Source organism: Ursus maritimus, unplaced genomic scaffold, assembly GCF_017311325.1.
Source record: "Ursus maritimus isolate PB19 unplaced genomic scaffold, ASM1731132v1 scaffold_23, whole genome shotgun sequence".
Taxonomy (NCBI): domain Eukaryota; kingdom Metazoa; phylum Chordata; class Mammalia; order Carnivora; family Ursidae; genus Ursus; species Ursus maritimus.
In genome coordinates, this window is record NW_024424786.1 from 42,127,916 (window position 1) to 42,153,810 (window position 25,895).

Below are 25,895 nucleotides of genomic sequence, written 5' to 3' on the forward strand. Positions count from 1 at the left end.
TTCCAAGGTGCCTCTGGTCAACCAGCCAAGCCACACCCAGATCTGGGAGGGCAATTCAAATTTTACTATCAGGACTCTCCATAAACAGTTTGTTAGGGAGCTCTTTGGAGGTTAATTCCTTAGGCTGCAGCTGGTGTCTTGAAAGATCCTCCGACTCATCGGGGAGGAAGACATTCGATGGTAGAGGAAGGCAAGAGTGTTGGAGAAAAGCCTACAGAGATGTCCTTGTGAAGGTTTCGAGGCTCCAGCTGTATCTGAGACAGTTTCAAGTTATTATTGTTTACAATTCCATTTCTGTTGGCGTCTGCAGCCCTTCTGCCATTCTGTTCGGAAGCAGCTACCGCTCATGAGGGGGAAAACAGTCAGACACTCACCACCGGAATTCCGTGCCTGGGCAGCCAGTGGAAAATGGCTACCCTAAGGAAATCTAAAGCGTAGGAAACAAAAAGGAGAAACGACAATTCTAACAAATGGAATTGGAGACTTACATATTAAGTTTTTACATATTTGCATTCAAGCCACGCCCCATATAGGGAAGTCCGCTACTATTTAAAACTTTATTCCAAATCTCTTAGTGCAATAAGGAAAAGAAACTAGAGTATGTCAATTACAATTCAATATTGAAAAGAGAGAAACTAGACACCTAACATTAGAAAACAAGATAGGAGACTGTCATTATTTCTCAACACAATGACCATCGGGATAGAAAACAGAAAAGCTTCAATGGACAAACTTTTACATAGTAGGAGAGTCCGTTAAGGGATCCAGATCAAAAGTAATAAAGGCAAATCAATAGTGCTCTATTCACAAACAACAACAATTAGAAAATGTTGATCACAAAACATAAAAACACAAGGCACCACATAAAATTCCTATATTAAAAAATGTGCACAATTTTTTAAGAAAAAGTTGTAAATGTTTAGTGAGGAACCTAAAAGATCTGGAAAACTGAGGAGGGACATCACATTTCCCGGGTGGGGAGACTCCATATTGCAAAGACGTGGATCTTCTCCAAATTTATCTGTAATCCAGGGCCTTTAGCTAAACATTCTTTGCTCATTTGCTCTATGTCCGGCACTGCTCAGATGCTGTTCCCCACCCTAACAGATGCTCCTTCAGGGCATGTTATTATCCTAATTTCCCCCTTAGAGGGAACTGAGGCACCTGTCATAAAATCGCACAGGTCGTAAGTGGGGAAAGCAGGATTTTGAATCCAGGTCCTTAACCTTGAAGCTCTGGTGTCACCTGTAGATAATCATGTGTCTAAATCGATTTGTAGCAACATGGACTCTTCTCGAAAATACAGTGTTGAGTGAAAAATAGCAAGGTGAAAAATCGTGGCATAGCAAGATATCACTACTACAAGTAAAAAGCACCCAACACTCAGTTTTTCTGTTGCAAGTGCGTGTACAAGTAAAGGCTTTTTTTTTTTTTCTTTAAAGGATTGGAAGATAATATTGGATTCAATAGCATTTGGCTCTGGGGTGGAAGGATTTTTGTTTTTGTTGTTGTTGTTGTTGTTGTTAGGGTCTAAATTTTTAAAGGATCAGTATATGCATATTATTGTAAAGTGTTTATAAATCACGTAGAAAACAGAGTGGAAACAAATGATAATGGGGGTTAAGTCAGGGTGGTGAAAACATGTCACTACTTTCTTTTTGTTTTTCTGTATATCTTAAATTCCCAACAAAGGGAAAATACTGAGTTTTTTTTCATTTTTCCAAATATAAAATTGGATTACAATATTGAGTAACCACCCGCCTTGAAAAGCTCTGTGCCGGGGGTTGGAGAAGAGAGAAGAGACAGTCGTGCCATTTGTCACACTGCACCTGTGGCAGTAGCTGTTCGAGATGGTTGTATGCAGCGGTGGAAGAAAACTTCCCGAGAAGGTGACATTCAAAGGGCTCCAAGGGAGGAGGAGGAGGAGGAACGGGAGGGAGATGAATCCTCTGGTGCAAATCCAGCTTGTGTGGGTAGAGCTGGAACTGGAGAGGTCAGCATCTGATCTTGAATACCTGGCCAGGGAGCTTGGGCTTTGTCCCGAGGACACTGGGGAACCACCAATGGTTTCAGGCAAGGGAGAGACAAAATGGATCTGACGTTTAATCCCACTCATTCCATGGGTGCAGAGAAGGAATCGGCAGGGCTGAGATGCGAACTGAGGCTGGGAGACTGCAAGGATGCTTTGGAAAATTCCAGGTGAAAGCTAACCAGTTATGGCCATGGGACGGGCAGGAGGACACAGGAACAAGGAACATCTGGAAGGCAGAATTGGCTGAACACAGTGGCTTCTGGTCTGGAGGCTGGTGGGTGAGTGGGTGCTCTGGATGGGTGGGGACTGGGTGAAGGATCTAAGGTCAGGAAACCTCATGCCGAGTTCTGGTAGCTGTGCTGTCTTGGGCAAGCCACTCAGTGTTGCTAATACATTCCGTCCTCTTTTGAAAATAGGGGCTCATCATTCCTCTGCCCTGGGTTGTGGGAGGATTAAGGAGATGACACATGGCAAGTGCTTGGCACAGAGCCTGGTGCTGGATGAACAGGAGATCCTGCCCCTCACTCTGTTTCCCATCGCCCCATGTCCAGCCATCCCCCGTTCACAGCATCCCCAGACTGCCTTCTCCCTGATGGCCTTGTGTTCCCTTGACCTAGTTAAACGGGGATGAGGAAGGAATACACCCTCCGGCTCCATTCTGCCCCCCCTTCTCCTGCCCCTGGGGGAGGGATTCATGGACTCAGGTCGGAGTCCCGGATTAGCTGTGTAATCCCCAGCTCTGTCTGGGCAATCTCTTTCTGGGAGCCAGGACTGCTGGGCCCTCGGCCTGGTACTGTGAGACCTCAGCCAAGGTGCCAGTGCTTTGGTGCCTTTGTTGGGACTACCACTGACATTTGCAATGGGTGTCACACATGTGTTACTTGTTCTTTGTGTTTGCCAGGGGTGGGGAGGGGCGAGGTAGGGCACTCCAGAAAGGAAGAAAGGCCTCAATTTGATTCCAGCTCTACCACTCCCCAGCCTCATGCCCATGGACAAGAGAGGAAACCCCCATGGGCCTCAATTTTTTCTCACATATAAAGTTAACTCTATTCTAGGCTGCTGTGGGGGAGTATTTGAGAAAATCAGAGCAAATGAGTTTGTAACTAGCAGGAGACAAGAAAGGATGGTATTGGGACAAGAGAATAGAGGAGCGGGAAAGAAAAGACCAAAAAGGGCATGCTTACCACGGGACCAGAGCAACATATCACAAAGGGGGCCAGCGACCTGACAAAGACAAGAGCTAATCAGGCTTCCCAGACCTCCTGAGAAAGCAAAGGACGCAAAAACTCCTCAGGCTGGGGGAGCACAGAGTAAGGGGAGGACAGTAAAGTCCCAGGAAGAGGGGGTCCTGGGCAGGGGCTGCGTGGCTGATGCGGTCTGGGCCTGATGACCCTGCCAGGGGAGAGGTGGAGTCCTTAAACGCCAGGCCAGGGCCTGGCTGTGAAGGCAGTAGGGGCCACTCCAAGATTTCAGCAGAAGTGTCAAGTGTCAGACTCTACTGACAGGGACTAAGGAAGGAACTGGCTGGGAGAGCTTAGCACCACGGGCAAAGGATGCGCCACTCCCTGACCATCTCCACCATCTCCACTCTCTCGGCCTCATCCCAACCTAAGACCTCCACCCACTCTCCCCTGCCTGCCTCTGGAGCTGTTCCTGCTCCCTGCCCGTAATGAGCAATACTTCCTTGAGCCCAGGGGTGCCCAGAGTGGGGCTAGGGAGGGGTCAGTCTAAAGGTTTGGACTAGGACATAATAATTACAACGCGGTCATGGCGGTCTTTGGCCCTAACCAGCCTGATTTTTCCACCTGGGCCGTACACCTGTGCATACAAGTGCACATTACACCAGAAACCAACAGAAGGCGTCACGCGACGTTTGTTTACTTGGGGTTTAAAATAAAACGGACATTAAAAAAAAGAAAGAAAGAAAGAAAAGAAAGCCTGCGGTCCGGATGGGCACGTGAACAAGCCGAGCAGGGGAGCGAGAGGTTAAGCGCCAACTTGCAAAAGGTGGATGGCGGGTCCCGAGGCCGACGGGACTATGTTTCCCAGCAGTCACCGTGCCAGACAGGCCACTTCCGGCTTCTCCGCCCACCTATGAGGAAGCGAGGCCGCGGGCGGGGCGAGAGAGGCGCAGGGCAGCTTGGGCGCGCAGACGGCGCCAGGGCGCGTGACGTTTTTCCTGTGCGCCGCCTAGCGTCCCTGGCGCGCCGGTTCCTCAGCTCCGGGGCCGTGAAGGTGACAGCGGGAGGTGACTGAACTGTCTCCCGCGATGCTGGCGGCACGGCGGCTGCTCAGCGGGTCGCTTCCCGCTCGGGTGTCTGTGCGTTTCAGCGGCGACACGGTGAGGCCCGGCCTGGCTCCGGCCGGGAGTGTCGGAGGGCCGGGTCTCGCTGCAGTGCCTCTGCGCGCGCCGTCCCTTGGGTCTGTAGTGCCTTCAAAGAGAGCCCTGCTCATTTTCCCAGCCCGGCAGGAAGGTTGCCCCTCCGGCCTAGGTGTAGAGGGGAATGTGTCCCGATGGAAGGGTCACTTCCCCAGTCCTCCGGCTCCTTCCCTATTTAACAGCCGGGCGACATAGCGGAAAATTTTGCAGGTGGGGAAGCGTCCTTGTCTCGTTCCTTCCTTGGCATAGCCTTGTACAGTGTAAAGGTGTCATTGCCTCATTTTACAGATGCAGAAAACAAGCTTTGGGGAGGATGTGCGTCTACTGACGCCCCATCCAGCGCTCCGCTCCCTGTAATGACTTTTAAGGGGATGGGAGTCTGGAAGCCCTCACCTGGGGTGCTTAGCCCTCACCTGGGGTGCTCCCCACTGGGTCAGGTGGAATTGCAGACCCCACTTCTCCATCAGTTTTATCCCAAGTGGGTCTCCCTCCGTTACCTTTGTATCCCAGCCCCAGTGAAGTCTTCCTTTTGCATCAGTAAACACATTTTGTTTCCAGCAGAGTTAGTAATGTAAGGCCCTGGTCTGACCAAGTTTTGGTCCAGCAGGACAGCCAGGCAAGTGAATGGACACTTCGCACTGGGCTCGGGGAGGTAGTATGGTGCTGTGGTTCAGGTGTGGGCTTTGACCAGGACAGACCTGAGTGCCAGTTCCATCGACTGCTTTTGGTTGTGTGCCCTTCCATAAATTCTATTTGTTCTTAGCCTCAGTTTCCTCCTCTGTAAAACAGGAAGTCATTCGTGTCTCAGGGTTATGAGGATGAAATGGGGTTTTGGATGTCAGACGCTTAGCCTAATATCTGCTAAGCAGGAAGTGCTTACTAAGTGGTGGTGGTAGTATGATGCCACGAAGGGTTCTGAGGCTTAGGCCCCTAACCTCTCCTCAGCCCAACCCCATCTAATCAGGGGGACCCAAGAATCTAACTTTTGGCCAGGCCCTTCATGACCCCAGAACTCTGCTCGGACTCCTGACCCATTCTTTGTCTTCAGACAGCACCCAAGAAAACCTCATTTGGCTCGCTGAAGGATGAAGACCGTATCTTCACCAACCTGTATGGCCGCCATGACTGGAGGTGAGTTGGTGCTCTTAGCTCGGTGGGTGTCCTGGAGCAGGGCCTCCCCTTCAACGCCTTTCCCACTCTGTCCAGGTTGAAAGGTGCCCAGAGTCGAGGTGACTGGTACAAGACAAAGGAGATCTTGCTGAAGGGGCCTGACTGGATCCTGGGTGAAGTCAAGACATCTGGCTTGCGGGGCCGTGGAGGTGCTGGCTTCCCCACTGGCCTCAAATGGAGCTTCATGAATAAGCCCTCAGATGGCAGGTGTGTGTAGGGAGGTAGAGATGGGATTGCAGGAGAAGCCTTGGGGGTGGCTGTGGCTTACCTGGGCCTTGGGGCTGTTTCCTTGGAAACTAAAAGTGAATGAATGGGAAAATGTGACCAGAGCTTAAGTAGGTGGGACTCAGTTCTAGCTGGTCTTCCTCAGGGGTAGCAGAATCAACACAAGGTTTTGACTTAGGCAGACTTACTGGTCAATTCTGCCTTCTAATTATATAGTTTTGTGCAGTCTCCTGGTCTTTTTGAACTCAGTTTTCTTTTTTTAAGTGGATATTATATTGTGCAGGGATTAAAGAGCTAATGTTCATATAGCTTTTGGCCCTTACATTGATTGGCACAAAGCAAATGATAAATGTCAGCTACTTTACCTCCTTTTGACCCCAGAGATATGGCAGAGGTTCAGGAAGGTTCTCTGTGACCAAGAGCAGATTTTGGGCTCTTAGGAAAACACAAGGGGACAATTGGAACAAGCAGAACAAAGACCTTTCCTGTGTTCATAGCCATCCAAAGATGTAATAGGCAGCGAGCTCGCTGTCATTGATGGTGAGCAAGCAGAGCCCCTGAGAGCATGTCGGGAGGACAGGGAGGGGTTGGCTATCAGAGGGGACATCTTTGGGGCTTCCTTGGGTGGAGTAGGGTGGGACGTAGTTGAAGGCCCAGCCCTGGTGGCACTGTAGCCTCACTGATGTGCTGGCACCCACAGGCCCAAGTATCTAGTTGTGAATGCAGACGAGGGGGAGCCGGGCACCTGCAAGGACCGGGAGATCATGCGCCACGATCCCCACAAACTGGTGGAAGGCTGCCTAGTTGGGGGCCGGGCCATGGGCGCCCGTGCTGCCTACATCTACATCCGAGGGGAGTTCTACAATGAGGCTTCCAATCTGCAGGTGGGAAAGGAGAGGGACCTCCACAGAGGGGGTGCTCGGTGTGCCTGGCCCCCAAAGCTGCCTCCAGGCTCTTTCTGTATGTTCCAGAGCCTCAACTTGGGACTCGGGGGGCAGGGGTGGGCTTGCAGGCATTTTTCCTGCAGAAGGGTCAAGGGGTCATTTCCGCAATTCTGAGCTCGGCGTTGCCTGTAGTGACTGGTCCAGGGCCAGAGTCTCACGCCATTCTATTAGGCTCTTGTACAGCAGTGGCGAAGGATATGGGAACAGCACCTGGGACAGCGCCTGGCACATAGTAGCAGTATGTGTAAGTGTTATTGCTACATATTTAAAAACCAACCTCGAGGGTCTTTTCCTCTGTTGCAGAAGTAGTACTTGCTCATTATAAAGATGGGAAACGTTACACATACACAGACCTTCCACAGATCCACTACCTGTAGGAAACTGCTTATTAAAATCTGCATGATTTCCTCAGCGTTTCTTTGAAAAATACATGTAGTTGGAGAATTTGTTAAGTGTTGTTATTACAAAAGTAGCACACGCATTGTAAAAATTCCCACCCCTCTCCCAGAGCATCTTCTGCTCATGTCCAAGGGGCAGCTTTTTCCTGGACTTCGGTGAACACAGTCTCCCGGGGCCTGTGCCCCTCCCCACCACACAGTGTCCCTGGGCTGGTGGGAGTGGTGCCCTCACACTCCTATCCCACAGGTGGCCATCCGAGAGGCCTACGAAGCTGGTCTGATCGGCAAGAATGCCTGCGACTCTGGTTATGATTTTGATGTGTTTGTTGTGCGCGGGGCTGGGGCCTACATCTGTGGGGAGGAGACAGCACTCATCGAGTCCATCGAAGGCAAGCAGGGCAAGCCCCGCCTGAAGCCGCCATTCCCTGCTGATGTGGGTAAGACCCGGCCCAGTCCTGGGCCTTGTGTTGTGTCCCATGGACTCGCATCTGGCTTCAGGTCCCTGCTGGTCATTCTTAGGGGATTTCTGAGTTCCTTCCGGACGGGGGGTCAGACACAGAGTGGGGTGGTAACAACATAGAGACTGCCTGCAGTTCCTCACGCCCCCGTGTCAGACACCCAGCTCCTCTCCAGCCTCCAGGGACTGGCAGAGAGAGGTGAAACGGCAGTTCAGTGCCTGCTGGAGGTCGGGGTCCCATCAGAGGTGGGAATAACAAATGGGTGAAGGGGAGCTGGGTCACAGAGCAGGACCCTAGGACAGACCCCACTGCTGGGAAACCTGATGCAGTCTGTCCCCACCCTCTGGTGGCCACCAGTCCCTCATGCCAGTCCTCCACAGGAGTGTTCGGCTGCCCCACAACTGTGGCCAACGTGGAGACGGTGGCTGTGTCCCCCACCATCTGCCGCCGTGGGGGTGCGTGGTTTGCCAGCTTTGGGCGTGAGCGCAACTCGGGCACCAAGCTGTTCAACATCTCTGGCCACGTCAACCACCCTTGCACCGTGGAGGAGGAGATGTCTGTGCCACTGAAGGAACTGATTGAAAAGCACGCTGGTGAGGCCTGGGGCCACCCAGGGCCAGAGTGGGGCAGGGTGTCCGTGAAGAGAGCCAGGGTGGGAGGGCCTCATGAGGCAGCACTGCGCTGAGGCTGACAGGTCCTGGGCTCAGGACTAGGCAGGCATGCCGGTCCCAGCCCTGACCATCCATCCTTTTGGGGACTGACTGCGGTCCCAGGGGGTGTCATAGGTGGCTGGGACAACCTCCTTGCTGTGATCCCTGGCGGCTCATCCACACCACTGATCCCCAAGTCGGTGTGTGAGACCGTGCTGATGGACTTCGACGCGCTGGTGCAGGCGCAGACGGGCCTGGGCACAGCTGCGGTGATTGTCATGGACCGCTCGGTAAGTGCTGCCTCTGCTCCCCACCCAGGCAATACCCCTCCCTGGGCTTCCTGAGAGCTCGTGCCAGCTCTTGGATCCCAGTTCCTGTGACCTGAGATACAGTCAGGTGGGAGAGGAGAGAATTTCCCCCAGAGAGAATGCCTGTTGGGTCTGGGCAGTGCCGGATGTCCAGGCAGGTGGAGGTGGCCAGAACGCTACCAGAATCAGGGGCTCTGCTCTGGGGGCTGAGGCTCCAGCCTAGGGGCCTGCTCACTGTTTCTGGTCACCCCAGACAGATGTTGTGAAAGCCATCGCCCGCCTTATTGAGTTCTACAAGCACGAGAGCTGTGGCCAGTGCACCCCATGCCGCGAGGGTGAGAACCCAGGGCAGGGTGGGGGCTTTCTCTGTGGCTCACCCTAGGCCTGGGTCAGGCACAGGGCAAAGGTTGGGTGGGCTCTGGACACGGAATGGACAGCTGCTGCTTCCCAGCCGGCCATAGCTTCTCTCGGCCCCACCCTCCCCGTGTCCCGCACCCTCGGAGTGCTGTTCCCCACGCTCTGGCTGGGGGTCATCGGGCCCTCTCTTGCTGCCGTGGCTGCAGGTGTGGACTGGATGAACAAGGTGATGGCCCGCTTTGTGAAGGGGGACGCCCGGCCAGCCGAGATCGACTCCCTCTGGGAGATTAGCAAACAGATAGAGGGCCACACCATCTGTGCCTTGGGTGATGGAGCCGCCTGGCCTGTGCAGGTACTCACTGCCCTGCTTGTGGGCACTGGGGTGGGGGTGCTGAGGGCTTAGGGTGCTGGGATTTTCAGCTCTGCTTCACCGTGTCTCCTACCCGCCTCCAGGGCCTGATCCGCCACTTCCGGCCAGAGCTTGAGGAGCGGATGCAGAGGTTTGCCCTGCAGCACCAGACCAGGCAAGCTGCGTCCTGAGCCTGCTGCCCGGTGCTGACGTCCATCTGTCCGGGCTGCTGGACAATAAAGCCAGTGCCGCCCACTGTCCTGATGCATCTTTTCTGTGGCCTGCTCTTCACTCTGCCCCTGTAGCCTATTACTCATGGAGGTCTGTTTCCCAGACAGAGTGAGAGGCTTCCCATAACCCGCTTGGACTCCACTTGGGGGTGGCGATAAGCTCAGGGTCATGTCATGAATGACAAACCACTCCTTGGTTTCCTGTGGGTCAGTATGTCCTAGACCATCTTGAGCGCCCGTCCCTTAGTGCAGATGGCAGGGGTGGGGACAGGGGGCTTTCCCAGTGTGACGAGGGGAAAACAGTGGCCTGGGGTCCAGAGCTGGGCCTGGCCCAGTGTGGGCTTCTGGAGGTGGGAGCAAGGAGAACGGGCCCAGTCCGCCCTGTGAGGTGATGGACAGGGAGAAGAACAGACTCTCTGTGGTCTGGTTTGCAGGTTTATTCTTGCTTCGTGATTGGCAGTGGGGTGAATTTGAAAGGGGGGTAAGGAAGCAAACAATTTGACGTGGGGCTGGGCACCTTGGGTGGGGCAGCTCCAGTCCTCCCAGCTCTGTGGGTCAGTTTTGGGGAGGGTGGTGAGCAGGGCCAGGGCTGGGTGCCCCTTCTAGTCGCTGAGCTGGAGGGGCGCGCCGTCCAGCGGGTGCCACAGCTCCAGTCGGTGGTCACTGCGGCCCAGGCATTCACACCAGTGCCGCTGGCATTCCCCGCCAGCCTGGCTACTCAGCTCTACCCCGCCTGGGTTGGGGGACAGGGGTCAGGAGCCATGTGGGAGCCCACTGGGCTCCCCCCTCCCCTGCATTCTCACCAATGAAGTCGTCAGCTGTGCCCAGGTCATAGTCCCATACGGACACCAGCAGCGTCTTCTGGGCCAGTTCCTCCCTTGGGCCTGCGTAGAAGAACTCCTGCAGGGAAGGGGTCAGAAAGGCAGGAAGGAGGGGGCCTTGAGTCCCTTACAGGTTCAGAAACAGGCTCAGATAGGTGAGTTGCTCAGGTAAGGGAGGACTTGTGCTTTCTAAGTAAGAACGCCAACCTCCCCAACCCCAGAGCAGCTAGGACTGCCCCCACCTGGCCCTGGCCTACCTCATTGAACTCGGGGTTCAGGGTCTTCTTCCGGACACTGGTCTTGTATTTAGATCTCTTCCCCATGTTTGGACGCAGGAAACTGGTTGGAAATGATGGGGTCAGGTTAGGTGCGGCCCTGGAGACAGGCTCTGGGGAACCGCCGCTGCCCACCTGCCTGTCCATCCATCTACACTCACAGGCGGACAAAGGGGTCCGAGTAGCCGTTGGCGTCCATGGGGGCAAGGTGGGCGCAGCGCAGCACACCCACCAGCAAGCCGCCCTGCCGGGAGCTGTAGCACAGGGACAGCAGGATGCGCCCGCGCTCCTCCCCTGCTGCCTCCGCCTCCTCCTGCAGGGGTGGGCTGTGGTCAGCCGCGTGCAACCCAGAGCCTGCCCCCCTTACCCCGCCAGTGTCAGCCCTGATGGGACAACTCAAGCTGGCTGCAAAAACAACGGGGGCCGACAATTTAATGTCATGATTCTGTTTCCAAAAACAGTCACTGGCCTGGTGCCCTGGAAGGGAAATTCCAGACCCACCGTACCCTCCAGGGCATGTGGAGGGGAGGGGCTTGCTCAGACCAGTTACTGGTCAGTCCAGGGCATCTTTGTCATGGAGGGGAAGGGCGCTGGTGTCAGTGGCACAAACATGCTAGGAGCTTCCTAAATGGCCTCTCGCTAAGTGCCCATCACCACCTTCCCATGTGTCACAGAAGCAGCTCCGAAAGACCGTTCTCTACCTGAAGACATAGAGGTCACTAAAGTTACAAAACCCACCCTCTTCACCCCCCACCGCCCAGGCGACCAGGTTCTGAATGGCCTTTGCCACCCTCAGCCCCTGGTGCTTGCAAAGGACTTGGGGAGGATGCCCAGGAAGAATGAGCTTCTCCCATTCTTAACATAGGATTCAGTCTACAGAAGCCCAACCACCTTGCTCACATTCACGTCTCAGTGAGAGTGTCAAATGAGCACCTGCCTGGCGTGGGGGGGGGGGTACTGTGCAGGAAGTGCGCGCCTCTGGGGGCCTGCCCCACCTGGGTGGGACTTGCCCGCAGGGCCTTGGCTAATTGGCAGGTGCAGCAACTTGCGGCTCCACCAGGGGGCAGTCGGCAGCACCTGGCCCTTCCATCCTAGAGGAGCTGGGGAAGGCTTGCCCGCAGCCTTGCAGGTGTCTCACCACCCTGAGCCCGGGGTGGGGGTAGGGTTCTGGCCGTGCCTTTGGTTTTTGGCATGGGGCCTCCTGCAGTCATCTCTGCCTCCTGACAAGGACCTGTCGGGCTACAAGCCCCAGAAGTGGTACCCACAATGCCTTAGGGGTCGACCTAGAAGCCAGGGAGCCCCACCTGCTGTCCATTCTCTCCTGGACCTTGACGGGCCCTCCCAACTTGGGCCATGGACAGATCCCACCAGTTTTAGCCTCTGATTCCACCGGGCCTGTGTCTATGCCCCCTCAGGGCTTTGGGTGTCCCAGTCCCCAACAGTTCCTCTGGGCTGCCCTGGCAGGGAAGTCACGTTCCGTGCCCAGGCACTGGGGTCTGGCTGTTCCCTGGGGCTACGAATGCTAGGGCTTGTGAGAGAGATGGCCTCAGTTTCCTCAAGCCCACCTGTGCCTGGACCCACCCCCTCAGCCCACCTCAGGCCCTGCCTGATGCACTTCAGCCCGGCCCCCAGGCCTGCCCCCCCATCCCTGCTTGGTCCCATCGTCCTACCCACCTCCTGATACAGGGACATGCCACGGGCTATATCCAGGCTCTTGGGCCTCTTGGTCTGAAAGAGCAGAGAGCCTGGTCACCTTGGCCAGACATTGCCCAGGGTCCCCCTCCTTGCTCCTGTCCTCTCCAGCTTCCCCACCACAAGGATCCTGGTCCCCACACCCCAACCTGTGCCACCCCACTTACCAGCTTCCGCTTCTCCAGACACACATCAAAGCTCCTGGCTCGGTTGGGTACCAGCTTCCTTAGGGGCACCCGCAGCTCCCCCAGGGGAGGCGCCCGCCGCCGTCGCCGCAGCCATGGGTCCTCACACACACACAGCCTGGGGGCCGCCCGTGTCAGACGTGGCCAGGCAAGCCTCCCCCACCCCCCACCTCGGCCTTGCCGCCTTGTGGCCCAGGCCAATCCTCACCTCAGGGTCTTTCGCCCAGCATCCTGGCGGGTGAAGCCGTGATAGGTGAGTGTCTCCTCCCAGACAGGCCCCCTTGTGCCCCGAACCGTGCGGGTCCGCAGCTGGCTGGCCTGGGGGCCAGGTAGGATGGATCAGGACCTCCTTGGGCCCCGGGACCCCACTCTGGCCCACCTTCCTGGTAGGCCCCCAGTTGCACATCCCAGCAATGGGGAGCTCCGTGCCTGATGTCCAGGCTTTGGCGGGGAGCGGCATGGCAGGGTCAGACAGGTGTTCTGGGCTGGGGTGCGGCCAAGGGGCGTCAGTAGGGGCCTGGGTTCACCCTCACCTTGCTGGCCCCTGGCAGCAGATTGGCTTTGACATACGTGTCCACAGAGCCCGAGGCCGGTGGCTTGAGACCCTGAGAAGAGACAATGAGTGTGGGGCAGGCCTGTGGCCCAGGCCCTCGGCCCATAGACCCCTGCCCCCATCCTCACCTTGGCACGGTGAGCCGTGCAGTGCAGGGCGCTGTTGTCCGCATCAAAAAGAAGCGTGAACTCGAGGGTGCCCAGGGCAGCTAACAGCAGGTGGCAGGCAGGGTCAGCTCCTACCTCGACCCCCACCCCACCCCCCAAATGGCACCATGCCTCCTGCCCTGCCCCTCCCCGGTCAGATGCCTGGGATGCCCCAAACCCTACCCTGGCCGGGCTGGGCCAGGAGTGCTTCCTTGGTCCCCTGCCCCCACTCACTGCTGTCGTCTGAATCTCCCTCTCTCTCTGGGTCCAGCTGCGGCTGGGGTGCAGAGCGTATGGCAGGGGTCACTGCAGGGTGTGGCTCTGGGGTGCGCAGGGTGTGCTTAGCGAAGGGGTAGAAGTGCGGGAAGTAGTCGGAAATGAGATGGATCGGCCGGATGGGGCCGGGGCTCACATCGATGGCCATGTGCTCCTGCATGCTCGCCCGCGGTGGCCGCCCCCCTCTCACTGCTGCAGTGCCTGCCATGGGGGCTTGGGCATGGGGACAGAGACTCAGAGAAGCCCCCGTGGGCTGGAGACGGGGGGAATGCAGCGGGCCAAGGAGCCAGGGCGAAGAGGCATCCCTGAGGGCGCTGAGGGGGGTCTCGGGTGGCAGCCAGGACCTGAGGACAAAGTGCAGCGTCAAAGTAGGTGGGGTGGTGGAGAAGTGGGGGGCTCCAGCCTGAAGGAGGCCCCTGGCGTGCCGGCAGTGAGGCCAGCAGCTACTCACCGCTCTGTGAGCTCCTCCACCTGCTTTGGTTCGGGGAGTGGAAGCCGGACTGCCTGAGCCAAGGGCCTCCCAGACCCGGTGACGGTGACGGAGGGGGAAGGGGCGGGGCTCAGAACCCATCTCCGGGGCTCTCAACCCCAAGGGTCCCTTCTTTAGTGCAGGGGCTCGGCCGCCCACCTCCCTCACCCCCACTTCACACACTGTCAGAGTTATTTTTACCGTCATCATGCGCCTGCTCCCAGGTGAGGAATGTGGAGGGCCAGAGATGACACAAGGGGTGTGAAGTGTGAGGGGCAATGGGAGGGGCCGCGAAGGAAGGGGTAGGTGAGGCGGGAGGGATGCTGGTGGAGGGAGCACGTGGGGAGGTGTGTAGGAGTGAATAGCGCTGTGGGGACACTTTGGGAGGTGTGGAGGGGGCGCGTGGGAGGTGAGGTGACAGAGCATCCATGGAGGGGGGTTGGGCCCCCAGGGAGGAGACTCCAGGGACGAGGGCATCTGCAATCCGGGCCTCTTGCAGCTCAAGCTTTTCACGACACGAATCACATCACTTCACAAACCTGTCTGCCCCTCTCCCAGCCTGGAACAAAGTCCTCACCCGTCACTGAAGCGTGTCTATTGGCACCCCACGGTGGTCCCTGAGTGGTGGGGCCCCTCCCCACCCCCACAGTGCTAGTCTTGTTTCCTCGAACACCCCAGACTTTGTGCACGCGCTGCTCCTTTGGCCCGACGTCCCTTCTTAGCCCCGACGTCCCTTCTTAGCCCTTGATCTGGCCTGTGCTTGCCCACCTTTGGTTTCAAGGTCACTCTGCAGGGGACCTTCGCTGGTTTTTACCGGCTTGACTTTCCCTTCTCTCTTCGCATTGGTCCTTTGGGGACCGCCCCTTCCTTAGTCTCAGTCTAGAAGGTTCATCCTCCTCCCCAGTTCTCTGCCTGCAGACTCAGCCCACCAATGAATTCCAACTCCGGCAGGCCATGTGACAGGCTCAGTGAGGGCCACCAAAGTACAAGCCCGGGTTAAACGGCCAAAGAGAGAAGCTGTTTTCTGTTGATGGGATACTGGTGCTGTAACATCCTAGAGCGGTTGCCCTCTCCCTACTTCTCATCCCTGCAGAGTAGAGATTCTCCAAGAGCGAGGCTGACACAGTGGAAAGCACAGTAAGAGGAAGAGAGCCCCTGAGCCCCTGGATCCAGCCATGCCTGAAGCGAGTGTATCTCGAATTTATCACCATTCCTCTTTTGGCAAAGTCAGCTAGTGGGTGTAGTTTCCTATTGCCTATCCTGGTTAATATTGTGCAGTCTACCATGACAAAGTCAGACTGCTTACAGCCTCTCTCTGGTCTACATAACTGATGTATTCTGCTATTATCTGTGGTTAATGAATGTACAATCACATGATTATCTGGAGGACCTGCTCTGAGATCTTCCCAGACTGAGTCACCCCCAGAGGTCAGGGCAGCATCTGGCTGGTCTGAAGATAAGGCCCCAGGACAGTGCCTGGTGCATGGTAGGAGCTGGGCACGTTGGAACTTTGTAGTAACAAGCAGGGCTCCTCTTCGGATTCCCAAAGCCTGGCACGGGGTCAGCTAGACACAGAGGCGGGAGCAGGGACTACAGTGTAGTGGCTGAGTGTGGGCTCTGGAGTCAGAGCGGGCTTGGCTCAAGTCCTAGCTTGGGGTGACCTTGGGCAAGGTGTCTCTTCTCTCTGAGCCCTGGTCTCACCAGCCAGAGCCAGCGTTGGGCCCACCTCAGGGCTGTGGTGAGGGCCAGTACACAGAAGCGCCAACTGTTCCGTGGGTAACAGTGTGATGGGTCAGAGGCACCCCAGCCAGAGGCCGGTGGTCCCATGGGGTCTGCTCGAGGTCAAGGCCCCAGTGCAGAAGAGGCAGCTGCCACAGATTTGGTAAAAGCTCTTTATTCAGTCCGGGAATGGAGCTGGCCTGGCAGGGTGAAGGAAGGGCTGCTCGTGGCCAGGCCTTCAGCCCGTGGGCCGCTCCGGGCTGGCCAGGCGGGGCTGGTAGGCACCAGGTGCCAGCAGCTGCAGGGTGAACTCCGTGATGATGGCCGTGAGCCCCCAGACACGGTGGGGACCGTGCAGGAAGACAGGCAGCGTGTAGCTGAAGTGGCCCTGCCGGCAGAAGTGGGTGTACCCTTGGTTCTGCGCCTGCAGCAGGTGGGCCAGGGGGAGCGCAAACACCTCGTCCACCTGTGGGAAGGAGGCCGTGAGAGGGAGGATGGAGGACTGCTGTGGACAGAGACTCCCCCGGCTGGTCGGCCCCCACCGTCCCCCCCACTCACCTCTTCGGGGTTGGGCCTGAGACTCTGCGGATCCAGTGGGCCCACACTGGCAAGCACTGGCACCACGGTGGCCTTTTGCTGGGGCAGGAGGGTGACAGGCTGTCAGGGGAGGCATGGCCTTGGCGGAGCTTTGGGGCTGGGGAGGGGAGCCTGAGAGGAAGACCCCCACTTGCCATCCAGAGGCCTTCTGCATTGGAGGCCCCTGCCCTGGAGCCCACTCCAGCCATGCTGACTAACTCAGGGCCCTCTGACTCGCTAGAGCCATTCCGCCCTCTGGGCCTTTGCAGACTGTTCCCGTCACTTGCCCTTCCCTGACTTTTACTCCCCTAAAATCTCCCACCTGTCACCCAATCCCTGCCTACCCTGTGAAGCCTTCCCCAACCCTCCTCCACCAAGCTGGGCAGAGCTGGCTTACCCCGGGGCCACCTCTAGCCCCAGACCCGAGCCTCGGGATCCCCCGTGAAAAGGCGCTAAGATATCCCTGGCCCCTCCCTGGTGGGTTGTGTGGGGATGGAACATGCCCGCCAGACAGGTACTCCACCATGATGTCTGCCTGCCAGAGGCCGTGACCACCCTCCTTGTCCCTGCTGGTGGCCTCAGGGTCTAGCAGCCTTACCCTGTCGTGCACAGGCCGCAGGACGCCCCACACGTGCTCCTCAGGCACAGTAAGGCCCAGCTCCTCGTGGGTCTCCCTTAGGGCTGTATGCACCACATCCTGGTCAGTGGGGTCACATTTGCCACCTGGGAAACTGATAAGCACAGGGAGCCTGGTCCTTGTTCTGTTGGGGCCATGGCGGGTGAAGGTGACAGCTGTGGCACAGGGCTAGTCACCCACTAAGCATCTTCTGTCTCTGCCGCTAGTTTGTAGTGAGGCCTCGGGCCAGCCACGTGACCTCTGCAGGCTGTTTACCTCCCTGAACGACAGGGGTAAGGGAGAGGTCCTGGAGCTCACACACGCAAGTTTTGCCTATGGTGGCCCCAGTGGCGCCATGACCCTAGTGCGTCCCCAGTTCCCACCGGGGACAGGGGCGGGACCAGGGCGGGAAGCCAGGCAGCCCCGCCCTGCGAACTTCTTCTGCTCCCCGACCTGAATCTCCCCTGAGTCACCGGCAGGGGGCGGGGTCCTGCCTTTTTAGAGAGGCGGACGCATCTCCGAGAGGTGTCCCCAGCCAGAGGTGGTGCGGCACGCGCTTCGAGGGGCCCGGCGTGGCGACCAGACTGGAGCACCCGCGACGCCAGACCCGTTCCCCAGAGGCGGAAACCCAGGCTCGGAGAGGCGAAGCGCCTTGCTCAGGTCCCTCCGGTCCTTCCAGAAGGGACAGGAGTTCCCGGCCGGTGTACCTGACGTCACCCTTGTGGCTCCCGGCCAGCCGGCTGGACCGCAGCGTGTAGAGCAGCGCCGGGACGCCGCGCACCGAGCACAGCGGCACCAGCACCGCGGCCGCCGCGGGGCGCGCGCGGAGCCGGGCCGTGGCCCCCGCCAGCAGCCGCCGGCAGCGCCGCTCGCCCTCCGCTGACAGGCAGTCGGGCTGCATGTCTGTCCCGGCTCAGCCGGGACACGGAGGGCGCCCGGCCTCGGGAGGGAAGGGAAAGGACAGCACTCGCACTCCGCGTTCCGTGGGAAGCTGGGCGGGGCTGCGGGAGCAGTCGCCCCGCCCCGCCCCGCCGCGTGGGGCGCCGAAGCGGCCCTGGCTGTGTCCTTGGGGGAGGGGTCTACACAAGAGGCGGGACCTCGGTGGAATGGGGCGGGGCCTGAGGGAGGGGCTTCGCCTGCAGTTGGTGGGGCGGGGCCGGAAGGGGCGAGTCCCGATGACTTGGCTTCCGGCAGAGGGGCGGGCCTGGGCGGAGGACGGAACTGGCGATGGTGGTGTGGACCCGGGGTCTGAGAGTCTCTGGAGCTTCTCGCGTCGCGCGCGTCCTGGCTTCCCGACCCGGCCCTTCTGACGGCGGGGTTCGGGAGTCGGGGTGTCAGGCTTCGAGGCTTTGCTGGGCCCCACGTCCTCCACGCCCACGTGTGCCCGTCCCTTTCCTAAGGACTTAACGTGAAGTGCTCCAGGATGTTCGGAGTCAGCGTTTCGGGGATCCACGGGGCGCTCCTCCTGGAGGCCGGGGACGTCAGGGGCTGCGGGAGGAGTGCCCAGCCGGTCCCCCCCCACCCCCGGCTCCTCTCCTGGTTCCTCTGGGTGGCGCGTGCCGCGCCTTCCGGCTCCAGGGAACCCGCTCCAGCCTCAGGCCTTTGCCCTACTTTTCCCACCGCTGGGAGCTTGCCTCCCCTCCTCCCCGCCCCTCTCCCTCGCAATTTCTACTCCTTTAGGTGTTGGTTTGAATGTCACCTTTCTGTGAAGCTCTCTTCCCTCAAGTCTGATTGGACTCTCAAGTTCCTCCCCCCCCCCCACCTTGGCCTGTCCCGTGTGGTCACTGCCTATCATGTTTCTGCATCCCTTCAGACCCCGGCTTCTCAGGACCAGACCACCCAGTCTTGGGCACAGCACCTATACGTGAAATGGCAGGTGTCACCATGCTTTGCATTGACTTTGAGCAGGTGCCTCTCTGAGCTGCAGTTTCAGTCCTCATCTGGACACATAAGGCAGGGAGCAGAAACTGCAGCCTCACTCAAAGCCCTGCACCCTAACCCTAACCCTAACCCTTGGCTGGTGTCAGCACCTTTGCCATCACTGTGCTCCGAGGGATATGACTGGCACTGGGCAGAGCTTTGGGATGTCTGCAGCCCATTATCTGGGGTCTGGGTGTTCCTGAGTCCCTCCACCCCAAGCCCCGAGGACAGAATGCTCTGACTACTCATGCCAAGTGGTTTAATGTTGGCGGAAAGGAAGAGGTAAAGCAGGGTTTGGAAGAGTCCCCCCACAAGGCAGAAGGGGACAGGTTGGGGGGGGGTAGCTGGTTCCAAGCCTGGCACCTTCTCAGCCTTACTGTGATTCTGGGCAGGTTGCCTCCCTCTCTGGGCTTCCACCTGCCCTGCTCTCCTTGGGAGGGGACAGGGTCTCTGTACAGGCAAGGCTGGAGGGGACAGCATTCAGGGCAAGAGAAGTCTGTCCACAAGGCCCTTATCACTGAGGGTCCTGGACAGGCCCCAAGCACATGGCAGTGGGGGACAGGAGCCCCAGCCTAGCTGGGACGGGCAGGCCTTCCTGATCTCTGTCAGCTTGAATACTGGGGAGGGGATACGGTGTTGGTCGGGCCCTTGGGATTCTGAGGGGACTTGAAGCTCCAGGGTACAGGCCCTGGTAGCTGAGGGACTGGTAGGTGGCTGGGGCCAGCAGAGCTTCAGCGGGGGCCAGCAGCTGATGGTGCAGCCGGGCAGATGTCCTGGAGTTGGAGGCCAGAGCTTTGTTGGGGTCTGAGGGAGGATATGGTCTGAGTGGACCCCAGAGCTCCCCTCACATCCTCAGCCTCCCTGTTCCTTCCCTGCTCCCATCCCATTCCTCCTTTTCTCAGCCTTTGCTCTTGTTCTTCCCTCTCCCTTCCCTCTTCCCCACCTTCGCTCACTATCCAGACACTTCCTGGTTCTTCCAGGCCCAGCTCAGGAGCCACCTCCTCCAGGAAGCCCACCTGACGCTTCCACCCCTTCACTTAGAACCTTGTCCCTGTGCTGTTCTTTCTGCCGTTGGTCCCAAATTGTCTCAGAAATCTCTTATCTCCTCCTCTTTGTCCACACAGGTGCCCAGTGGGCTTGCTGAACATGCTGAAGCCCCTTGCTGGGGGCCCTGTGGCCCTGTCACCTCACTTTCTGCCCATCATGTAGGCTCTGGTCCTACTGGGGGCTAACCTTTTTCCTGCCCTGCAGGGCCCTTCAGCAGGCAGGGACTGAGGCTGCTGTGACTCTGGGCTGGGATGCTGAACAGGGCTCGTGGAGATAGAGTCCTGAAGATGTGACAAGCAGGAATGGAGGCAGGAGGTCAAGGGGAGAGCCCAGGCCAAGGGTTGTGATCAATCAGACAGTGGGGACCCCGGGACGAGTCTGTGGGCATGACCCTCAGAGAAGGGCAGGAGCCGAGGCCTTAGGAGAGGCCTGGGGTGGGGGTGGGGGTGAGGGGTTGGGTTAGGGCAGCCGGGCGGAGCTGCCAGGGCCCAGACAGTACCAGGATTCCGAGTCCGTCTCCCTAAAGCCCTTGGCAAAAGGGTTGCTGGCTATTTTCAGCTGGGTGATCTGCAGAGGAGAAAGTACAGTTATGGGTCAACCCTGAGCCAGGGAAAGGCTACGGGGCCCCATGTTCAGCCACCCCATCTTCTCTGGACACCCCAATCAGGAGGCCCAGGGACCTGGGCCCTTCAGCCCGGGAGCCGTAGAGCCAGTGGGCATGATGGCAGGGGAACGACTAAGGGCACAGGTCTGCCGAGTCCCTCTTAGAGAGGGAGAGAAGGACAGGTCTGTGAGCATGTGGGAGCTCAGATCCTTGGGCCTCAGTCTCCACCCCTGTGAAATGGGCTGGCAGTTGCCTCTTGAGCTGTGGCCCAACCCACCCGGTGGTTCTGATAGGCTGTCACGGCTGTGAACTGGGTCTCCGCGAAGATGAAGGACTTGAAGTTCTCCTGGGCGTAGCGCTCACTGTCCTTGCGTGGGTCCACGAAGACCACGTGGAATCGGGGCTGGTAGCGGTGCATGGAGTTGAGAATGATCTGGAGGGGGTGCGGAAGGCGGTGTGCAGGGGAGCAGCAGCAAACCCTCCCTGAGGCTAAGTCTTCTCCAGGGCGGGAAGACTGCCTTTCTTACAATGGGGGCACAGAGTCTGGCCTCGGGAGCCTACGGTTCTGCAGCAAAGTCCCCTTTGTGTTTGAGCATTTTTGCCACTTTGTCTTCTCTCAAGTCCACATCCCACTGTCAGCTTTACCTTCAGAAATATCCAGACCACCACCTCTGACCACCTCTCCCATCCCACCACCTCTGCTCCGCCTGGCCACCGTCATGTCCCCCTGGGTTTCCTCAGCCTCCTCCTGGCCAGTCTCCCTGCCTCCACCCAGCTTCTCTGTCCATTCTGCGCACAGCAAGCCCAGCGAGCTGCTGCATGTCACCCCTGCTCAAAAACCTCCTGGGGCCATGCACAGAGTAAAAGCCAGAACCTTCTCTACAGCCGACGGGCTCTGCAGATCAGCCCTGGCAGCCTCAGGGTCTCTGTCCTCCCATCCCCCTTACTCACCCCACTTCAGCCACATAGGAGCCTCCTTGCATTCCCCCCAGCGACTGGCCCAACATTCTGTAGCCTCAGGGCCTTTGCACCTGCTGTTCTGTCCCCTGCACCAGCTCCTACTTCTCTGTGCATGGGCTGCCTTCCCCTTTTCCTTTAGATCTCTCTTCAAATATTGCCTCAGCAGCTTCTAGAACCCCCCTGAATGGACCATTCACCTCTGTCTCAGCCCCCCTCCCTGGTTCCTTTTTCTCCTGGCATTTATCACCATCTGACACACTGCTCATGGGGCCTTCTGGATTCTTTGCTTACCGTCTGCCCCCTACCACAGGAGGTGAGCCCCATGGGGTCAGGGATCTTTGTCTGTTTGACAAAGTGGCAACGATGCTGTATTCTTACACCCACCAGGGGCCTGTCCCGTGGAGGGCATTCCATAAACACTGTCTACAAGGAGGACAGTGTTTGCTGGAACATTCCCACACCTCCAGCCCACTTATCCACCTGCTTGGACAGTCCCCTCTGCTGTCCAACCCCTGGCCAGGTGAACTTGGCCCTCAGCATTAGCCATCAGTAGCAGGTGGGGGTGCTGGGCACCAAGGCCACTGGGCATTAACGACACGGCTAGCCCTGGTCCCAGGCTTCATTACAGTCAGGCCTCAGCGTCCCCAGCCCCAGCCTAAACCCCTCCCCGCTGTAGCTGGGGCCTCACGTGGCCATTGTCGTCCAGCAGGTTGTTGGTCAGCTTGAGCTTGTCAAAGGACACAATCTGGCGCATCCACTGTGCGCCCTTGGCCGGTGAGTCCGGGTGGAAGTGCACGCGACCGGGCGTGACCGGGTCTGCTTTGCCTGCCACCAGCCAGGCTGAGCTGTGAAAGGCGTACCTGGGGAGCAGAGCAGGTGGCAGGGGTGCCCCATCTGTACCCCACAGCACTCATCTGCTGCCCCCACCTGGAGCCAGGACCGGCGGGGCAGAGGGGCCATCCCTCAACATACTACCCATGCACTGTCCCCACCTCGCACATGAGGAATGGGAGAGCCCAAGAATGCTGTCTGGCTTTGAGTTCCCTGTGGCTGCACTGGGCTAGCCCACTCTGCCTGCCCAGGCTAGTCCGCTGCCCACTTGAGATTGCCGGCTGCCCTGAGCTGGGCTCCCCCGCTGCCATCAGGCTTCCACTGTGGCCCCAGACTAGGCCTCCCTGAAGCTGCTCCAACCGGCCCCGGCTCACCCTGGAGAGCAGGTAGGGGTCTGCTTCCCGGCTCAGCCCCTGCTATTTGAGCGGCTTCCCTGGCCAGCCCCCAGACCTGTATCTTTTGTCGTCCAGAGGCACGAAGTCCATGAGCAGGGCGTAGTCAGCCAGCATGTCCATGCCCAGGATCTTCACCTGGAAGGTGGGAAACATCCTCCTGCGGGAGACAGGGGCTCAGCAGCCCAAATGCGGCTCCCGCAAGGCCCCCTGTCCCCGCCACACACACACCCGCTGCTCACACCTGCCTGCCTTGGTGACAATCATCTCTGTGCCCAGCTGATTGAACTCCTCCCACAGAGCCTTCATCTCCAGCTGAACGGTCACGCCGGACACACGTGGGTTCTTGGGACCCTGCTTGCTGGGCTCAGCCATGACTCGGGCCCCCGCGGAGCCAGTGGAAGGGCCTGATGGAAATGAGGAGTCCAGCCGGGGCTCCCAGCTGGAGCTGGTCATGCGCCGGGTGTAGGGCTCCGAGGACGCATGTACCCCGAGGCCAGCAGAGAGGAAGGCTGGGGAGAGAGGATGAAAGTGTGGGCCGCTGTTGGCCTCACCCCTCTGCCACCAAACTAGCTCTCATCCTTCAGGCTGCACGTAGGCGTCTCTTCCTCCAGGAGGCCCTCCCTGACTGCCATGCCTGTGTTCCCAGAGTACCCCTCACTGAGTATGACTTCATGAAGTAAATGCTAACTTAAAGCTCCTGGAGGCCAGAGACAGGGCCTGTCTGGTCCCCCAGGGAATCTGAGCCATCAAGTGCTCAAAGATTTGAGCACTCAGAGCCACGGCTTTGAGCAAATTGCTTCATCCCCAAGACCCTCAGTTTCCATATCTGTCACAAGGGGTTCTTAATACCTGCCTCCTAGGGTCCATGTGAGGATTTGTGAGGATCCATTCGGTGCCTGGCACACTGCAGACCCTTCAAAAAGGACCCCTGTTACACAAAATAGGCTTTGGGAGGTTGTGGGGTTCGGAGCGTCCTGGCTCTGTGGAGACCTGGCTGCCTGGTGCTGCTCCAGGAGACGTGAGCCGAGAGGAGACCCTGGAATCAGCACCGGGGCCTCTCACCCATGCCTGAGCGCGGAAAAACTGCCCAAAGCCCACCCCCAACGGCCCATCCTAACGTCCTTCAGCTGTGGCTTCCTCCCTTTCTCCTAAAATTCCGGTTTCTGATGTGCAATCCTGGAATGAGCCTTGGCCAAAAGTTTTGCCACCTTCTAATCTTGAAAAAAAAAAAATCCTAACTACAGTGAGATACTACTTTACACCCACGAGGAGGGCTATTATCAAAACCAAAACAAAAACCAATAACAAAGCAAAAACAAGCAGCGGGTGGTGGCGAGGACGCGGGCGGGATGCGAAACGGTGCAGCGGCTGGAGAACACAACGGCCAGACGCTCCAGCAACTCCACTTCCAGGCATTTCCCTAGAAACTGAGAATTGCCCAAAGGAACGGGGGGCAGGGCCCTGAACAGATAGGAGGACGTCGGCGTTCACAGCAGCACGGTTCCCAATAGCCAAAAGGTGAAAGCACCCAAATGTCCATTGATGGATGAATGAATGAGCAGACTATGGTCTATCCAGACAATGGAATATTATTCTGCCTTAAGAAAGGAAGGATATTCTGCCATATGCTATTACACGGATGGACCTTGAGGACATTACGTGAAGTGAAACAAGCCACACACAAAACGACAAACCCTGTGCGATTCCATGAATTGTCTGACTCATAGACGGGGGAGGGGGTAGGGCAGAGGGAGTGAGTGTTTAATGGGGACAGAATTTCAGTTTTGCAAGATGCAAGAGTCCCAGAGACGGGTGGTGGTGATGGGTGCACAGCAGTGTGGGGGCCCTTCATGCCCCTGCGCTGTTCACTTATAAATGCCTAAAATGGAAATTTTTACTTTATGTACATTTTACCACAATTTACAAACTAAAACTAGGGGGAAAAATCCTGAAACACTGACTATTAGTTTCTAGCCGCCCCCTAAGGGGCCAAGAGCCTGGTAAAACTGAAATTCCCCCTGGGAAAAGGTGGATTTCAGTGCTGGGTGGATGGACAGACAGACAGAGAGATGGTGGAGGGAGGTTCCTGGTGGGGTGTACGTGTAATGAGCAGACAGGTGGGCGACCTGGCCAGAGCTGGCGCGTAGTAGGTGCCTCATCTGAGTGTGGCACTCGGGGCCTGTGGCTCCATACTCGGCAGCCCTGAGGGCCACATACGAAAAGCGGCCCCTCACGAAAGCCCCTGGGAGTTCTGCGGTCTGGGGGCTCTGAGAGGGAGGGGCCACATCAGCTCTGCATCCCCCAGAGGGACATGACGGCTACACAGCTGATGTCCCCCCAGCACCCAGACCAGGCCGTCAGATGCACAACTGTCCATTGTTCAGACCCCTTGCTGGGGCAGGCCCGTCATCCAGGGATCCGATGTCCCAGGATCCAGGGTGCTGCGGCCCCAAGGGAGAGGCTCAGGGCTTCCCTGGGCCTGGGGCCTTTGCACAGGCTGGTCACTGGCTCCTAAGTCTTTGACGAGCCCATCCCCTGCCCACCTTGGTCAACGGGCCACCCCTGAGTGCTCTCAGGAACTTGGGAGGGGCCTGTTCTCTGCCTGGTTCCTCCAACGGTCAGCATCCCTTGGGGTCGGGATTTGACAATTTCCCAGGAGCGTGGAGTCAGGTCTGGAGGGGAAGTTAGAGGCTTCTTGTCCAGCTCCCCCACCCCTCAACCTTGATACTCAATGGGTGAGGCCCAGAGAGGGGAGGGGACAGGCCCAAGGTCACCCATGCCTGAAAAGGCTTTCCCTTCCCAGTCGGGACTCATATACTCCTGCCTGGCAGCACCCCTATATTTGTATCTAGGTGGCTGTGAGTCCATCAGCCCTGCCCTGGTGGGATCTGAGGCCTCAGCGTGGGGGGCGCCTGCCCCACCCTCTTGCCCAGGACCTGGGTCCAGCGGAGTTTCCTTGGTCCCCGCATGCAGTCCCTTCACTGCCCCATTCACCCTGGAGCCTGAGGCCAGCTGTGGGGCCACCTCCGCTGGCTACACCGTACCTGCCATGGGGACAGCCTGGACGTTGACTCCTGGAGGAGTCCTGCTCAGCGGAGGCCGGCTGCAGCTGCCAGTTGAGGGGACCCTGCCTGCTGGGAGTGTGGTCAGCCACTCCGGGTCTCCTGGCCCAATCAGTAGCACAGCTCCGTTCTGCAGGACTGTCCTTCCCTCCGAGAGATCGCTCACGTCTTGCTTCTCCACTGGAGCCCGGCCCCTGGTCTCTGCAGGTGGGACCCTGGTTCTGGGGGGAGGCAGGACCCCTTCTCC

The 25,895-nt window shown here is 58.2% G+C and overlaps 4 protein-coding genes across 5 annotated transcripts; 1 reads left to right on the top strand and 3 right to left on the bottom strand.

The window, feature by feature from the left end:
• The first annotated feature begins 4,204 nt into the window (after nucleotides 1–4,204).
• Nucleotides 4,205–9,529, top strand: NDUFV1 (NADH:ubiquinone oxidoreductase core subunit V1). Its single transcript, XM_008709084.2, has 10 exons — nucleotides 4,205–4,373; nucleotides 5,461–5,543; nucleotides 5,619–5,789; nucleotides 6,508–6,691; nucleotides 7,397–7,586; nucleotides 7,988–8,200; nucleotides 8,381–8,547; nucleotides 8,819–8,900; nucleotides 9,129–9,274; nucleotides 9,376–9,529. Exons 1-10 carry the CDS (start codon nucleotides 4,302–4,304, stop codon nucleotides 9,460–9,462), a joined length of 1,395 nt encoding a protein of 464 aa, XP_008707306.1. The 5' UTR covers nucleotides 4,205–4,301; the 3' UTR covers nucleotides 9,463–9,529.
• A 495-nt stretch (nucleotides 9,530–10,024) lies between these two features.
• On the bottom strand, nucleotides 10,025–13,674 carry LOC103679524 (double C2-like domain-containing protein gamma). The gene is made up of 10 exons (XM_008709085.1): nucleotides 13,408–13,674; nucleotides 13,156–13,235; nucleotides 13,008–13,079; nucleotides 12,683–12,792; nucleotides 12,457–12,592; nucleotides 12,272–12,325; nucleotides 10,759–10,910; nucleotides 10,580–10,661; nucleotides 10,305–10,401; nucleotides 10,025–10,234 (listed from the first exon to the last, which is right to left on the bottom strand). Exons 1-10 carry the CDS (start codon nucleotides 13,655–13,657, stop codon nucleotides 10,104–10,106), a joined length of 1,164 nt encoding a protein of 387 aa, XP_008707307.1. The 5' UTR covers nucleotides 13,658–13,674; the 3' UTR covers nucleotides 10,025–10,103.
• Nucleotides 13,675–15,796: 2,122 nt separating this feature from the next.
• NUDT8 (nudix hydrolase 8) lies at nucleotides 15,797–17,745 on the bottom strand. Of its 2 annotated transcripts, none has more exons than XM_040638748.1 (4): nucleotides 17,537–17,745; nucleotides 16,812–16,944; nucleotides 16,196–16,273; nucleotides 15,797–16,103 (listed from the first exon to the last, which is right to left on the bottom strand). In XM_040638748.1, exons 1-4 carry the CDS (start codon nucleotides 17,728–17,730, stop codon nucleotides 15,876–15,878), a joined length of 633 nt encoding a protein of 210 aa, XP_040494682.1. In that variant the 5' UTR covers nucleotides 17,731–17,745; the 3' UTR covers nucleotides 15,797–15,875. The 2 variants fall into 2 exon arrangements, with proteins under 2 accessions (XP_040494682.1, XP_040494681.1); XM_040638747.1 differs by having other exon boundaries at nucleotides 16,196–16,294.
• A 307-nt stretch (nucleotides 17,746–18,052) lies between these two features.
• On the bottom strand, nucleotides 18,053–25,637 carry TBX10 (T-box transcription factor 10). The gene is made up of 8 exons (XM_040638784.1): nucleotides 25,631–25,637; nucleotides 22,828–23,158; nucleotides 22,642–22,743; nucleotides 22,049–22,220; nucleotides 20,678–20,833; nucleotides 20,296–20,363; nucleotides 19,983–20,077; nucleotides 18,053–19,553 (listed from the first exon to the last, which is right to left on the bottom strand). The coding sequence occupies exons 1-8, from the start codon at nucleotides 25,635–25,637 to the stop codon at nucleotides 19,264–19,266; spliced, it is 1,221 nt and encodes a 406-aa protein (XP_040494718.1). The 3' UTR covers nucleotides 18,053–19,263.
• Nucleotides 25,638–25,895: the final 258 nt, after the last annotated feature.

Excerpts from the sequence above, each read along its gene's own strand:
- LOC103679524 (XM_008709085.1), bottom strand. The coding sequence starts at position 13,657 with ATGGCAGGCACTGCAGCAGTGAGAGGGGGGCGGCCACCGCGGGCGAGC. Across the intron at positions 12,793-13,007 it reads TGCTGCCAGGGGCCAGCAAG|GCCAGCCAGCTGCGGACCCG; the intron begins GTGAGGGTGAAC and ends CCTGGCCCCCAG. Across the intron at positions 10,662-10,758 it reads TCGGACCCCTTTGTCCGCCT|TTTCCTGCGTCCAAACATGG; the intron begins GTGAGTGTAGAT and ends ATTTCCAACCAG.
- NUDT8 (XM_040638747.1), bottom strand. The coding sequence starts at position 17,730 with ATGCAGCCCGACTGCCTGTCAGCGGAGGGCGAGCGGCGCTGCCGGCGG. Across the intron at positions 16,945-17,536 it reads AGCCACAAGGGTGACGTCAG|TTTCCCAGGTGGCAAATGTG; the intron begins GTACACCGGCCG and ends TGTGCTTATCAG. Across the intron at positions 16,295-16,811 it reads TGCGGCCTGTGCACGACAGG|CCTGTCACCCTCCTGCCCCA; the intron begins GTAAGGCTGCTA and ends CTCCCCTGACAG.
- NDUFV1 (XM_008709084.2), top strand. The coding sequence starts at position 4,302 with ATGCTGGCGGCACGGCGGCTGCTCAGCGGGTCGCTTCCCGCTCGGGTG. Across the intron at positions 7,587-7,987 it reads GCCATTCCCTGCTGATGTGG|GAGTGTTCGGCTGCCCCACA; the intron begins GTAAGACCCGGC and ends AGTCCTCCACAG. Across the intron at positions 9,275-9,375 it reads GAGCCGCCTGGCCTGTGCAG|GGCCTGATCCGCCACTTCCG; the intron begins GTACTCACTGCC and ends ACCCGCCTCCAG.
- TBX10 (XM_040638784.1), bottom strand. Across the intron at positions 20,364-20,677 it reads CAGCCTATCAGAACCACCGG|ATCACCCAGCTGAAAATAGC; the intron begins GTGGGTTGGGCC and ends TCTCCTCTGCAG. Across the intron at positions 19,554-19,982 it reads CCCTGCAGGGCAGGAAAAAG|ACCCCAACAAAGCTCTGGCC; the intron begins GTTAGCCCCCAG and ends ATCCTCCCTCAG.